The 15,425-nt window shown below is 29.2% G+C and overlaps 1 protein-coding gene across 7 annotated transcripts; it reads right to left on the bottom strand.

Moving 5' to 3' along the window:
* Positions 1-611: 611 nt before the first annotated feature.
* On the bottom strand, positions 612-14,176 carry LOC126842951 (fatty acyl-CoA reductase 1-like). Of its 7 annotated transcripts, XM_050580197.1 has the most exons (9): positions 5,121-5,210; positions 4,675-4,985; positions 3,983-4,231; positions 3,558-3,685; positions 3,368-3,477; positions 2,447-2,636; positions 2,100-2,360; positions 1,075-1,332; positions 612-993 (listed from the first exon to the last, which is right to left on the bottom strand). In XM_050580197.1, exons 2-9 carry the CDS (start codon positions 4,864-4,866, stop codon positions 897-899), a joined length of 1,485 nt encoding a protein of 494 aa, XP_050436154.1. In that variant the 5' UTR covers positions 4,867-4,985; positions 5,121-5,210; the 3' UTR covers positions 612-896. The 7 variants fall into 7 exon arrangements, with proteins under 7 accessions (XP_050436154.1, XP_050436156.1, XP_050436155.1 ...); XM_050580199.1 differs by lacking the exons at positions 2,447-2,636; positions 3,368-3,477; positions 3,558-3,685; ... (1 more) ...; positions 4,675-4,985; positions 5,121-5,210 and adding exons at positions 11,714-11,903; positions 12,635-12,744; positions 12,825-12,952; positions 13,250-13,498; positions 13,896-14,176; XM_050580198.1 differs by lacking the exons at positions 3,368-3,477; positions 3,558-3,685; positions 3,983-4,231; positions 4,675-4,985; positions 5,121-5,210 and adding exons at positions 12,635-12,744; positions 12,825-12,952; positions 13,250-13,498; positions 13,896-14,176.
* Between the last annotated feature and the right edge of the window lie 1,249 nt (positions 14,177-15,425).

Below are 15,425 nucleotides of genomic sequence, written 5' to 3'. Positions count from 1 at the left end.
TAAAAAATAACCCAGTACAGGGGGATTGGAACATAGTGGGGACGGAGAGGTCACAGGTATACAGAAATAATTATTAATAAAAGTGATAAAACCATATTAAATAAAAACTCTTTGATGCTAATTTTTAAACACTGCTACCTCGCTTTAATACTTTATTACTGTGCTGGTTCATACTGTGCTTGGTTTGGACTTCACTGGTTTGAAAATGGGTTTAATTTAAATTTGAGACTATTGAAGTAGGTATAGGGGCGTATCAAATAAATTTTTAAAAATAATCAATTTATTTCAATATAAGGTGCCATATAGGTATAGTATTGTGCATTATCTTATAAAGTATACTTTCAGGAAATAGACTAAAAATGGGACGTTAAGAACAATAGTGGTCTAACGAAAAATTAAAACATTTTTACACTAATATAAACTAATTACAAATGTAAGCTACAAACTAACTATATTCATTTATTATAATTACATAATACAAATATAATTAATTATTTTAATTTTATTCGACAATTAATTATTTACGTCATAATACGTAATTAGCAATTCAGTAAATGAATATTACATAAAATACATTTAACTGAGGTCACTTTAATAATTAATTAGGTAACCAACTGTTGCGGTCAATGCTAATTATTTAGTTTTAAATTAACACCATAACTTTAATTGCAGGAAGTGGCAGGTGTATTTTTTTTCTTGTTTATGCACACATTATTGTATATTTTAATGTCGATTAGGCGAGTAAGCTTAATAAGATTTCTTTGTTGAATTGAATTTTATCAAAAAAAGCATTATTAATAATGATTGTTTAAAACTCAGTTTTTTAACTCAAAAATTATATTATAATTAAACATTGGACAATACGCTATAATGGAACGTAATTCAAGAGTCACGGCTCACGGCTCACGGGACGAAACGAACAAGTGTTTCCAAAATATGCTTAAGACAACATAGATAAGCGAATATACAAGAAATTGTTTTATCCAGTACAATCTGAAAAACATGTATTATAGAATACATATGAGTAAAGATTATTTCTGACTCTGTTCGAAACAATAAAAAATGATTGCTTACTTTCTGTTTTTCTTTAAAGCCATACAAATGTTATCAGTTTCTTCGTGGAGATTATTTTTACGGATTCCATGATAAAACACATTTATATATTGATTCCAGTCAAAGTTGTTCATACTAAACGGAAATAATTGTTGGTCTTTCTGACTCATAGAAGACCATAGAACTCTTGTGTTGTTATTAGTAAATTTCCATTCTTTCGTGGTAAATGGACCGAGTAGATTCATCGTTTTATCGGCATTGACATACATTTTCCAAAATCTATTTGAAAAAAAAATTAAAATTTAGACATTAAGACAAAAATTATACTATTTAGTGTATATTTTTTAAGGAATTATAACTGGTGAACCAACTAGCGTAAGACACATGAGAAATTTTTTCCCTAAACTTTTAGGTACATGTTTTACTACGTTATTAAATATTTAGAAATGTTGTTATATGTACATATAGAACATAAGCTTTAATTCCATAAATATGTAGACAACTTTTTTAAAATTTTAGCGTATGAATTTTCAATTTTCAATTATCGGTTCGTTTTTAACGACGTAGTAAATATTTGAAACTAAAATCAATATATGTTCGGTTTTTCAGCAGTAAGCACTTTTATTGATCCCCATCGATAATACTGTCATCGTTAATGAGACATAAAGAACACTGGCTCAAATTTTCTAGATTTAAGTAAAGCGTATTCCGCCCTTAGAAAACTTTACCTTTAATTGTTTTTTTACACGGTTATATATTTCATTATCTCAGAACCAGTTGTTTACTGTATTGCCTAAAAGCTATTAAAACCGATATAGGTACATGTTATAACCCAATGTAAATTAGATTTTATAAGTAGAACATTTGAAAAAAAAGCTACGTGATATACTTATTATTAGTCTTTTACAAATGAGAAACTGGCGTTTTGGATTGTTTTATAGTATTAGATAGTTCTTCCGAAGTTTTAGTAAAATCAATTTGACCGTAAAATATTTACAAAGTTGTTGTTATTACTAAAAAAAATTTTAAACTTACTAAATACTTACTTTGTTTTCTTCCCGATCAAAATACGTATGAAATCAAGTAATATGGCGGGTATTTTATGTAACAATACATTCAACAGGATCCCGTACAACGAATTACTGTAAGTCATAATACCGTAGTACCACATGGAGCTCATTGGTGGTGCAACTTTGTAAGAATTCAATATTCCTGTATCGAAATTTCGCCATGTCAACGGACTTTCGGCAGACGATACACAATTGAATATTTTTGGCTTCTCTCGATATGATGAGTTGTTGTAATATCTGTAAAATGTATCAAATCCCGAAGATTAAACCGAAATTGTATAAATACAGACATAGTATGATAACATATCGTTCATAACAATTACCCGTTTACTGTGTCCCACATTACTGCTATTAATGTATTTACTACGTAGTCTGCGGGTATTATATCTGCTATTTTATCCATTTTAAATGGGAACGCCCTAAAAAATCCACATACAATTGCAGTATATGCACCGGACGGACCATTCATATTTTCCAAGTGGCCAGACAATGGATCCATGTAAGTGCAGCCAACTAACCGAAAAGAATTTAGAGTAGTACTTAGAAAATTCAATATTATTAATAATAAATCGCTAAGAGAATAATATCCAGTTTTCGTGCGACTTGCCGATAGTTGAGAGATGCAAGAACATGAAATCATTAGTGACCGAATTATTGGCTTCTAACTTAAAGGTTAATAAAAGCCAAAACCTTCGACCAAGAATGCGAACGCTTAATTTAGTGGAAGAAATTTGCTCCCATATTATTTAAAAGACAAAGCATTTAGTTAAATACAGGACAAAATACTGTAGCCTTAAAAGAGCAGCTAAAAGCAGCAAGGCTCAGTCCACAGGAGTTTATTGTTAGTGTACAAAATGTTAATTGTTATTTTATTACTAAATAATTTTTTAACCAATTCCTTTAGAATGTCCTTGACTAATATTGCATGTTCTATATATAAAAAAAATTTAAATTTATGCCAGAATGCAAAATATTTTAAAGTTCAAAGATAAAAAATTTCAAAAAATGGCCTAATCGTGTCGTTTTTTTTTTAAATGATTCCATAAAGAAATGTTATGTTAAATTTTATTTGAAGCGGAAGTTTTTAATTATTATTTGGTGATGTATATCATACTGTAGTATACAACTAATGGTAATTATCACATTATGGCTGAATACATTTGAGTACATATAATTTTATCGATTCACATTTAATTCATTAAGAAATGTTAATTATACGTTAAAAAATCTTAACATGTAAATACCTATTGATGGACGAAATACTGCAATTGGCAACCGTTTGGCATATGTTAGTATTAGATTTTCAGTGATAGCTTTCGTAAAAGTATATGTATTGGGCCAACCTTTTGGAATTCTTTAAAAGAAAAAATATTTTTCTGGTTTTAATAATATAATTAATAATGCGCGTGGATTAAATTAATAAGTAATACACACTCGAACGGTTGACCGTCAAGATTCAATTTCTGTTTTAGCTCACTCGCTGTTATTGGTGTAGGATAAAATAGTTCTTCAATTTCAGTTCTAGGATAATGAGAATAGGCAGTAGATACATGAACGAATCCCTAAAAAATTCGACATTATGTTATTAAGAATAAATGTTGTTTATTTATTAGTTAAATACATAAAATGATTATAAATAATATTTCTAATTTACAACTAATTTTCGAAAAATGTTGTATAGATGAATTAACATTGTATAAACGTTTTATATTTTTAAGTTTAAAAAGTTCGAAATTTTCATGAGGAATAATCTATTTTAATAATAAAATGAGGTAATATTGATTTTTTAATATTTTTAATTTATAACCTATTCCATGTCCTTTTTTTGTAATTATATAAAACCAAAATAATATGATTACCTTCAACGCTTTCATTTGTAAAGCTATGTCAATCAAATTTTCACTTCCTTCAATGTTAGTTTTAGTTGCGTTTTTAATATGTTCGTTAAATTTTATAGTGGCAGCACAATGAAAAATAAAATTTATATTTTTCAAAAGCCACTCATAATCAACCGTTGATAAACTCAACGATGGGCTAGTCAAGTCTCCATCTATGACTTTAATGTAATTCGTAAAATCTGGTCTTTCTTTTCGAAGCCGATCAAATATCTGCGAACATAAAAAAAAAACAATAAATTATCATCGTTTTTACATGGAATAGAGTTTAGCGAAAATAAAGATTGTCACCTGAGTATGCTTATTTCACTTTTTATAAGCACAAAAACCTTTATTATTTATAAATGCAATTTAGTTAAACGAAATCTCATTAATAATTAGTCAGATCTAACAACTGTACGCGTACTTGTTGCTGTCCTTTGTCGAGATTTTCTACAAACATCTACTCATAATAATAATTTTGAACTTATACTTAACACAGTAAAGTTTACAAATTTCGCACAGCATGTTTAAATGTTTGTTTTAAATTCAATGGAATGGTATGAATAATATAATAAACAATTTTTAGCTTAATTTATATTGGAAAGTTATTTGTTATCTAATGTTTTGAGTATCTGTGTGAACCAAGAAAATGTTATAACTCAAACTACACTTACTTTTTCTTCGTACATATTAGCAGCTCTTTGTTTGGCCGACAAGCCATTTTTATCTCGCACTATTATAGCAATATTTTTTATTCCTTTGCAGGATCGCAGTAACTTTTCCGTAAGTAGTTTCCCTAGAAATCCCGTGCTTCCGGTTATTAAAATCGTACCACCATTATACACATCAACAATATTCGAACTCATTGCGAAATTTTACAGATCTTTTGAAAAACATCAACTAGATACGTTCGTAGTTTAAGTGATAGATACAGTTCATAACATGAGCGATATTGTTAGGTCCGCGTCGTTCGTGCACTAATATTCTGGAATTTTATTTAACATAATGAGCAACATAAATATTAATATGGCAATTATTTTTTTTTTCTGTATTGCAAATTTAGTATAATTTTATAATACAAAAACCAAAATACAATACAACTGATCGTATGCCAACTGACCTTAATTGAAGGCCTCGGTGCAATAACCAGGTACGTCAATTTTTCAAAATTGTTCAGGAAACATAAAAAACCATTTATGAATTTGGTAAATGAACCAAAAATGTGGTGTTATTTTTTTTTGTAAGAATAAGATACATCAATCAAACCCATTTCCTTTGGTTTACATTTTATATTTATGATAATATTTATAAAAAACTATGTTATTTATATTTTCAATGGTTACAACAACCAGTTACGTCCAATTTTGTTTTTGGACTTAACTGGTTATTGCAGCCCACTAATTAACACAATATTTCACTGTAGTAAATAAGTAATCTATTATTAGTATGTACGTTAAATAATAATCATATTATTATTTAATTAAATAGTTAAATAAAAATATAAAAATATTAGGTTATTTAATTTAACGTCCCTTAATGCACCAACAAAATAAAGTTTAAAGTTGTTGGGAGCAACAACCAGTCCGGACGTACTTGGTTTTTGCGCCCGATGAAAAAAAAATGTATATATAATGTTTCCATGGATATGTCTGGACTATCCACGATCCCTAAATTATTTTAATGAGGTGACCCCCATTCGTCTAGAAACCATCTTGTTGCAGCGTTGGGCCTTTACGTTAAGCTACATGATGATGATGAGGTGACCCCTACTAACACTTTTAAAGTTTACATAGGTACATATTCGTATTTTATAAATACATACTGGTGACCCTATCTATTAAAATAACCTCAGGTTAGGTTAATCACTGTCTTAGATAATAACAAAATAAATTTTGCAATAAGTTAAAAAAAATATGGTGTTAAAAAAAATTAAATAAATAAAGATAAAATATTTTTAGATGAAACAAAAATATGCGTTAAAGTAATCCAAAAAAAGTATTGGAAAAAATGTTTTTAATTTATCGGTAAGTACATTTAGAATGGGATGGTAATTTGTAGAAAAGCACTTTATTTCATTGATTGCTGGGCAATTGTGTTTTTGGTTTCTAGGAAAACTGATCAAACTGTGAGAGCTGTTTTTAGCTGATCAAACTGCGAGAGCTTTTTCAAAGTAAAAAAATATAAAATGGTACTAAAGTATTATCTTTATCGTTGTTAAATTGATATAGTCAGGTACATCTAAATGCAATTTAAATCATAGGAAAACAATGTCATTGTAATATTTCATGTTATGATAATGAATTTCCTTCTAAAATCTATTAATAGGTACTACTATTACTTTTACTTTGACTTTAAATTTTGTTAAATTATACTTTACAGGTGATTTAGGGTTGTCTTACTGGACTGTACAGCAAATAGCCAAAAAACATAAGTTCCACGATTATAAAATATGTATGGTGCAACATTTACAGATAACAGATTTTGATCGTAGGTTGTCATGGCTTCCAGTAATGTTGGAGAACATTGATGACGACCCATCATTAGCAAGTCGAATTTTATGGACAGATGTGAGTAGGTTTGGGAATTGTTGTCAGATAAATCGACACAATTCCCATTATTGGTCGAATAAAAATCCCCATTCCACAAAAGAGGTACAATTCCAAAATAGGTGGTCAATGAATGTATGGTGTGGTATTATTGATGATCAAATAATAGGTCCTTACTTTTTTGATGGAAATTTGGACAGCAAAAAGTACTTGCATTTTTTAAGAAATGACTTTATATCATTGCTTGATAGTGTGCCACTAGAAAAGCGAAATAATTTATTTTGGCAGCAGAATGGGGCACCAGCACACAATGCAAAAATAGTTGAAAATTATTTAAATCAAACGTACAAGGATGAGTGGATGGGAACTAATAGTCTAATAGTTCAATGGTCTCCGCGCAGTCCAGACCTTACTTGTTTGGATTGCTTTTTACGGGGACATGTAAAGGAAGTAGTGTACAAAAGGGCACCTGCAACAAAGGAACAAATGAAAACTTTCATCACAGAAGCTTGTGCCCAAATATCAGCCGACGTTATTAAAAAGGTGACATCTCATGAACTCCTTAAAAGGATGGAGGCTTGTTTAGAAGTGAATATCAATTTTTTATTTCCGTACATATACTACATTCTGTATATATTAACTTTTAACTGTATGTAATACAATTCGACACTAAAAACAAAAAGTGCATTGTTATTCACCGAAGTTTTTAAAAAAAATAGTTTAACTAACAGAACTAATAACTTCACTAATATTTATTAAGACCACGATTGGCGGTACTAAATAGTGAATATCGCTGAACAGTCAACAATGATAATTGACAAATCAGAATAATGAACTGTTTTGATTAGTTTTCAAGTAGTCATATTTGTTTGTACAATGAATTACAATAATTTACTCAAACTAGGTAGATATTATGTTATTGATACTAAAGGTAACGCACAAGGAGAAATGATATTAATGGACGCTAGTAACGAATCTTTTCATTAGAACCACAGTCTTATATTGACCATAGTTAGACCACGGTAGCCGATGGTTCAAATAAAAAATAAGAGCGTGTAAAAATACAATTCACGAGAGTTCATCAGTGCTGATACCACAAACAAATATCAATACAAATAATACTATTGTTGAATGCTGTAAACGCAGATATAAATCTGTTGTAATTTATAGGTATATGTGGTTGTAATATTTATTTGTGGTTGCTCCATAGCAGCCGCTGATGATAGTACGAATATTCAATACGTACGGCTACACCGCTATGAACACTACAGAAATAACAGATAAGAAGACATCACCTATATAATATTATAGATTTACTATTAGTTCGTTTTCATTGTGACCGACGACCGTCAACCATTAACTTTAATCTACAACCGGCAACCGTATCGTTAATCAATCTTATTTTGTGAAACGTGAGATCCGGCGATAAACGATTTTGTTCTTTAGATTGTAAAACTTATAAAAGCATCTCATATAAGCTAATATTGTAGCATTGTTGTACTAAGCTATAACTTTAAAAGGACTTGTCTGATTTAGCTAGTTTGTACGCCTAATATTAAGTTAAAAAGAAAAAAACACGATCATCAAAAAAATTGGGGGTTACAATCGAAAAATTCAAAGTTGATATGGTTTTAACGCATAAGGGATGGCGTTAAAATTTTGAAAAATACATTAAATTTATCCCACCTAATAACTATAATAGTATAAAAAAAAAATTTTAAAAGTCTAATATCTTCTTAGATATTGAGTGGTCCAAAGTTAACCAATCACCCGGTACAACAAAATCATAATGAACAATAATAATAATATGATAATAATATACTTAAACTTAATTTCTTATTACTTTTTACACCACTATCTCAATTATTAAATACCGTTTTACATATATAATCGGGGGAGCTTCTCCCGGTCGGAGGAGTTTTGATAAATTTTCCTGTTCTCTGGTCTAGCATTTTTTTATCGTTTAAACTATGCCTCTGTATAGATGTTATTAGGATTTGCCTAACATATAATTAAAAAAAACAGATAACGTATTTGTACAGTTAACTAATTCCGCTGAAGGATATGTTATTGTTGGTTTATTTAAGAGGCGAATTTTATAAATTAGAACTGCTAACCACCTCATTTTATTTTTAATATTTTGTATGTGGTCTGACCATTTAAGGTTGTAATCCATTATCACTCCTGAATACTTAAAAGTGTGTACCATTTGCATTGCTTCGCCGTCACAACCGGTAAGTTGTAATTTTTATAATGATCAGTTATACTAGTCTTAATAACTGCTGAATTAAAATTCATGTTCCTACTGAATATGTGGTTAATACAATGGAAAGGTCTTAAATTTTCACTACTTATACTTTAGTAGAAGAAAAAAAAATATTGTAAAAAATACATTACTTGAATAATAACTAATTAAATACCCAATTTTTTTAAATTAAAAAATATAAAAATGATATATATATATATTTATGTTTATAAACACTAGCGATAAAGTTAGGTTCCCGTCATTCGTGCACTAGTATTTCTTGAGTTGTCAAGAATACTGAGCGATATAAATAATAATGTGGCAATGAAAAGGTCTTAAATATTCATACTACGTGGGAAAAATACACCAATTGAACAATAACTTATTAAAAAACCTATTGTTTTTAAATTTAAATATTTTTTTGGCTTTTCGCTCCACTTGTAGACTAATACAATTTACCAGAATACAATAACCGCAATATGCTAAAACTTGTGAGGGTCATATGAAAGGTGGAATTTATAAACTAGACACAAATGAGTTCACAATAAACAACAATACATAACTTTTTATTTATTTAATTTTATTCTTTAAACACATGTTTGATGTCTAAAAAAAAAATTATTCATATTATAATTATTGAAAAAAAATGATGTGTAGTCTTCAAATACGTTTAGTATAATTTTCAGAACTTTTAGGCCCTTACGCCTTACCTAAAAATCCAATAAAAAAAGAGCCAGTACAAGGGGGTCGGAGCATAGTAGGGACGGTGTGGTCACAGGCTTACAGAAATTATTATAACTGAAAGTGATAAAATCACCTACCGAATAAACCGACAAATTTCTTTTTATATAAGGTATTGGTGGTAAAAAAAAAAAAAACGCTTAATTTGTACATAACATGTTTTTAAGTTAGATATTTAATAAAAACTATTATAATATCTTAAGCACAAACATTATGAAAATATCACCTATAAACCATAACATAATATTGTAAAGTATCTAATATTTTCATCTTCTTCAATCCATAATTGTAGTTTTGCAATCAGTAAAATCGGTAATTAATAATATTTTTAGTGACATGATTTAAATTCTTAATTTATTATTCCGTATACAAACAAAACATCGGTAATACAAAAAAGACATCACATTCACAAGTCTCGGCTTACGAGGCGAAACGAACAAGTGTTTCCAAAGCATGCTTATGACAACATAGGTAAGCGAAAATCTAAGAAATTGTTTTATCCAGTACAATCTGAAAAACATGTAATATAGAATACACATGAGTAAAGATTATTTCTGACTCTGTACGAAACAATAAAAAATGATTGCTTACTTTCTGTTTTTCTTTAAAGCCATACAAATGTTATCAGTTTCTTCGTGGAGATTATTTTTACGGATTCCATGATAAAACACATTTAAATATTGATTCCAGTCAAAGTTATGCATACTAAACGGAAATAATTGTTGGTCTTCCTGACTCATAGAAGACCATAGAACTCTTGTGTTGTTATTAGTAAATTTCCATTCTTTCGTAGAAAATGGACGGAGTAGATTCAACATTTTATCGGCATTGACATACATTTTCCAAAATCTAATAAAAAAAAATACAATTTAGACATTAAGACAACAATTATACTTATTAGTGTATATTTTTTAAGGAATTCGAATAGTTATGTAACCTGTATACAGGGTGATTAACTAGAGTAAGACCCTTCAGAATTCTTTTTCCTAAACTTTTAGGTACATGTTTTACTAATGAATTTTCAATTTTCAATTATTTGTTCGTTTTCTATGACTTAGTAAATATTTGAAATTAAAATCAATATTTGTTTGGTTTTTCAGCGGTAGCGCCTTCTTTTACCATTAAATAATAATAATATTGAACCCCATCGATAATACTGAATCCAATTTTCGAGAGGTAGAAAAAACTGGTTTTCTTATGCCCGATCGGTTATTTATGTCTGATAATCATTATTATCGTCTGCTGCCAGAGTCGATAAATATATTTATAGGAAATAATTTTACTATTAGTGTTTAATTCTCAAATGAATATTGATCATAATTTCAAATCTTTACAATGTAATAAGACGTAACAAACCAATTGATGAAAAAAAAAATTCAAAGAACAATAAATAAAATAAATTTTTTTACTATACATATGAAATCGATATCAAAATAGGCTTTCTCATTTGAAAAAGTGAAGTACATGATCTTTTTACGTAGAATAGAATGAAATTCTATTAAAACCAGTATAGGTACATATTATAACGCAATGTAAATTCGATTTTATAAGCCGTAAATATAAAAAAATAGCTACACGATACACTTATTATTAGTCATTCACAAATGATAAACTGGCGTTTTGGATTGTTGTATAGTATTAGACAGTTCTTCCGAAGTTTTGCAAAATCAATCTGACCGTAAAATATTTACAAAGTTGTCATAGCTAAAAAAACTATTAAAACATGAGTTATGTTAAAAAAATATGTAAATAACAACAGACCTTTTTCATATCCAGACTATAGGCCAAAAAATGTGCGTTTACTCGTGTTAGATGTGTTAACTTGAAGTACTTACTTTGTTTTCTTCCCGATCAAAATACGTATGAAATCAAGTAATATGGCGGGTATTTTATGTAAAAATACATTCAACAGGATCCCGTACAACGAATTACTGTAAGTCATAATACCGTAGTACCACATGGATCTCATTGGTGGTGCAACTTTGTAAGAATTCAATATTCCTGTATCGAAATTTCGCCATGTCAACGGACTTTCGGCGGATGATACACAATTGAATATTTTTGGCTCCTCTCGATATGATGAGTTGTTGTAATATCTGTAAAATGTATCAAATCCCGAAGATTAAATCAAATTGTATAAATACAGACATACTATGATAACATATCGTTCATAACAATTACCCGTTTACTGTGTCCCACATTACTGCTATTAATGTATTTACTACGTAGTCTGCGGGTATTATATCTGCTATTTTATCCATTTTACATGGAACTGCCCTTAAAAATCCACATACAATTGCGGTATAACCACCCGACGGACCATTCATATTTTCCAAGTGGCCAGACGACGGATCCATGTAAGTGCAGCCAACTAACCGAAAAGAATTTAGAGTAGTATTTAGAAAATTCAATATTATTAATAATAAATCACTAAGAGAATAATATCCAGTTTTCGTGCGACTTGCCGATAGTTGAGAGATGCAAGAACATGAAATCATTAGTGACCGAATCATTGGCTTCTAACTTAAAGGTTAATAAAAGCCAAAACCTTCGACCAAGAATGCGAACGCTTAATTTAGTGGAAGAAATTTGCTCCCATATTATTTAAAAGACAAAGCATTTAGTTAAATACAGGACAAAATACTATAGCCTTAAAAGAGCAGCTAAAAGCAGCAAGGCTCAGTCCACAGGAGTTTATTGATAGTGTACAAAATGCTAATTGTTATTTTATTACTAAATAATTTTTTAACCAATTCCTTTAGAATGTCCTTGACAAGTTTTGCTTGTTCTATACTTAAAAAAAAAAAAAATTATGCCAGGTTCCAAAATATTTTAAAGTTCAAAGATAAAAAATGTCAAAAAAACGGCCTGATCGTGTCGTTTTTTTTTTAAATCATTCCATAAAGAAATGTTATGTTAAATTTTATTTGAAGCGAAAGTTTTTAATTATTATTTGGTGATGTATATCATACTGTAGTATACAACTAATGGTAATTATCACATTATGGCTGAATACATTTAAGTACATATAATTTTATCGATTCACATTTAATTCATTAAGAAATGTTAATTATACGTTAAAAAATCTTAACATGTAAATACCTATTGATGGACGAAATACTGCAATTGGCAACCGTTTGGCATATGTTAGTATTAGATTTTCAGTGATAGCTTTCGTAAAAGTATATGTATTGGGCCAACCTTTTGGAATTCTTTAAAAGAAAAAATATTTTTCTGGTTTTAATAATATAATTAATAATGCGCGTGGATTAAATTAATAAGTAATACACACTTGTACGGTTGACCGTCAAGATTCAATTTCTGTTTTAGCTCACTCGCTGTTATTGGTGTAGGATAAAATAGTTCTTCAATTTCAGTTCTAGGATAATGAGAATAGGCAGTAGATACATGAACGAATCCCTAAAAAATTCGACATTATGTTATTAAGAATAAATGTTGTTTATTTATTAGTTAAATACATAAAATGATTATAAATAATATTTCTAATTTACAACTAATTTTCGAAAAATGTTGTATAGATGAATTAACATTGTATAAACGTTTTATATTTTTAAGTTTAAAAAGTTCGAAATTTTCATGAGGAATAATCTATTTTAATAATAAAATGAGGTAATATTGATTTTTTAATATTTTTAATTTATAACCTATTCCATGTCCTTTTTTTGTAATTATATAAAACCAAAATAATATGATTACCTTCAACGCTTTCATTTGTAAAGCTATGTCAATCAAATTTTCACTTCCTTCAATGTTAGTTTTAGTTGCGTTTTTAATAGGTTCGTTAAATTTTACAGTGGCAGCACAATGAAAAATAAAATTTACATTTTTCAAAAGCCACTCATGATTAACCGTTGATAAACTCAACGATGGGCTAGTCAAGTCTCCATCTATGACTTTAATGTAATTCGTAAAATCTGGTCTTTCTTTTCGAAGCCGATCAAATATCTGCGAACATAAAAAAAAACAATAAATTATCATCGTTTTTACATGGAATAGAGTTTAGCGAAAATAAAGATTGTCGGCTGAGTATTCTCATTTCACTTTTTATAAGCACAAAAACCTTTATTATTTATAAATGCAATTTAGTTGAACGAAATCTCATTAATAATTAGTCAGGTCTAACAACTGTACGCGTCCTTGTTGCTGTCCTTTGTCGAGATTATCTACAAATATTTACTTATAATAATAAGTTTAAGCTTATACTTTAACACAATTTGGATGGGATGGTATGAATTATACAATAAACAATTTTTAGCTTAATTTATATTGGAAAACTATTTGTTACCTAATGTTTTGAGCATCTGTGCGAACTAAAAAATGTTATAACTCAAACTACACTTACTTTTTCTTCGTACATATTAGCAGCTCTTTGTTTAGCCGACAATCCATTTTTATCTCGCACTATTATAGCAATATTTTTTATTCCTTTGCTGGATCGCAGTAACTTTTCGGTAAGTAGTTTTCCTAGAAATCCAGTGCTTCCAGTTATTAAAATCGTACCACCATTATACACATCAACAATATTTGAGCTCATCGCGAAATTTTACAGATCTTATGAAAAACATCAACTAGATACGTTCGTAGTGTAAGTGACAGATACAGTTCATAACATGAGCGATTAAGTTAGGTTCCCATCAAATAATAATGTGGCAATGCAAATGTCTTAGATTTTCATACTATGTGGTAAAAATTACATCACTTGAACAATAACTAATTAAAATTCCAATTTTCTTTTAATTAAAAAATGTATATTGTAATATTTTAATAATAATATTTATCAGTATTCAACACCCGCAATATGCTAAAATTGGTCAGGGTCATATGGAATGTTAAATTTATGAACTAGACACATCATTTAAAAATTATGCATAGTCTTTAAATAAGTTTAGCATAATTTTTAGAACATTTGGGCTCTAACGCCCTACCTACAAAACCAATTAAATATCTGGCCTAAAACTATTCATAGAAAATTTGGTCCCTAAAATTATTGAATTTATTATTCATTTCTATTTTGAACGTTGCGAATACAACATTTAGGCCCCCCGCATTTCTATTACAATCCCAACCCTCATCTTACACCCCTAACTCATTCTCATCCCATATCTCTCACCCTCTTCCCTTATCTCTTATCTCTCTTTTCAGATAATTCAGCTGATATTTTTCATTATGATAACAGGTGTCGGTGTCAGTGTTAATTTTTTCCGGTTGTGTTCTAAAGTAAAAACCATACCTCTTATGTCTTGTCGCTTTCCTTTATCTCTAATCTCTCTTATCTTATCAAATAAATCAGCTGTTATTTTTCGTTATGATAAGCGGTGTCGGTTTGGGTGTCCATTTTTGGTGTGTGTGCCATAGCAAAGACATAAAAATGTTAAAAAGAGCTAGTACAGGGGGGTCGGAGCATAGTCGGGATGGCGTGGTCACAGGCTTACAGAAATTTTTATAACTGAAAGTGATAAAATCACTTTTAAATAAACGCTTCGATGCGAATCAGTAGTTAGTATTTTCAAACCAGTTAAGTCCAAACCAAGCACAGTAAGGAAGTATTAATGCGAGGTGCAGTGTTTATAAATTAGTATCACAGCATTTGTTTAATTATGATTTTATCCAAATAAGCCAGTACAGTAGGGGGTCGAGCTATAATGGGATCAAAGCATAGTAGAGGTCACAGGTATACAGGAATTATTATTAATACAAGTGATAAAACCACTTTCAAATAAACGCTTTGATGCTAATTTTTAAACACTGCAACCACGCTTTAATACTTTCTTACTTTGCTTGGTTTTGACTTTACTGGTTTAATATGGGTATAATTTGAGACTATTAACGTATAAGGACGTACCGAATAAATATTGAAAAATAATCAATTTAT

This window comes from Adelges cooleyi, unplaced genomic scaffold, assembly GCF_023614345.1.
Source record: "Adelges cooleyi isolate 19-005CV unplaced genomic scaffold, UGA_ACOO_1.1 ACOO_flye_CR_arks_rails_tigmint_CR_PRNA_574, whole genome shotgun sequence".
Classification (NCBI taxonomy): domain Eukaryota; kingdom Metazoa; phylum Arthropoda; class Insecta; order Hemiptera; family Adelgidae; genus Adelges; species Adelges cooleyi.
This window is presented reverse-complemented; position numbering and strand designations above follow the sequence as displayed.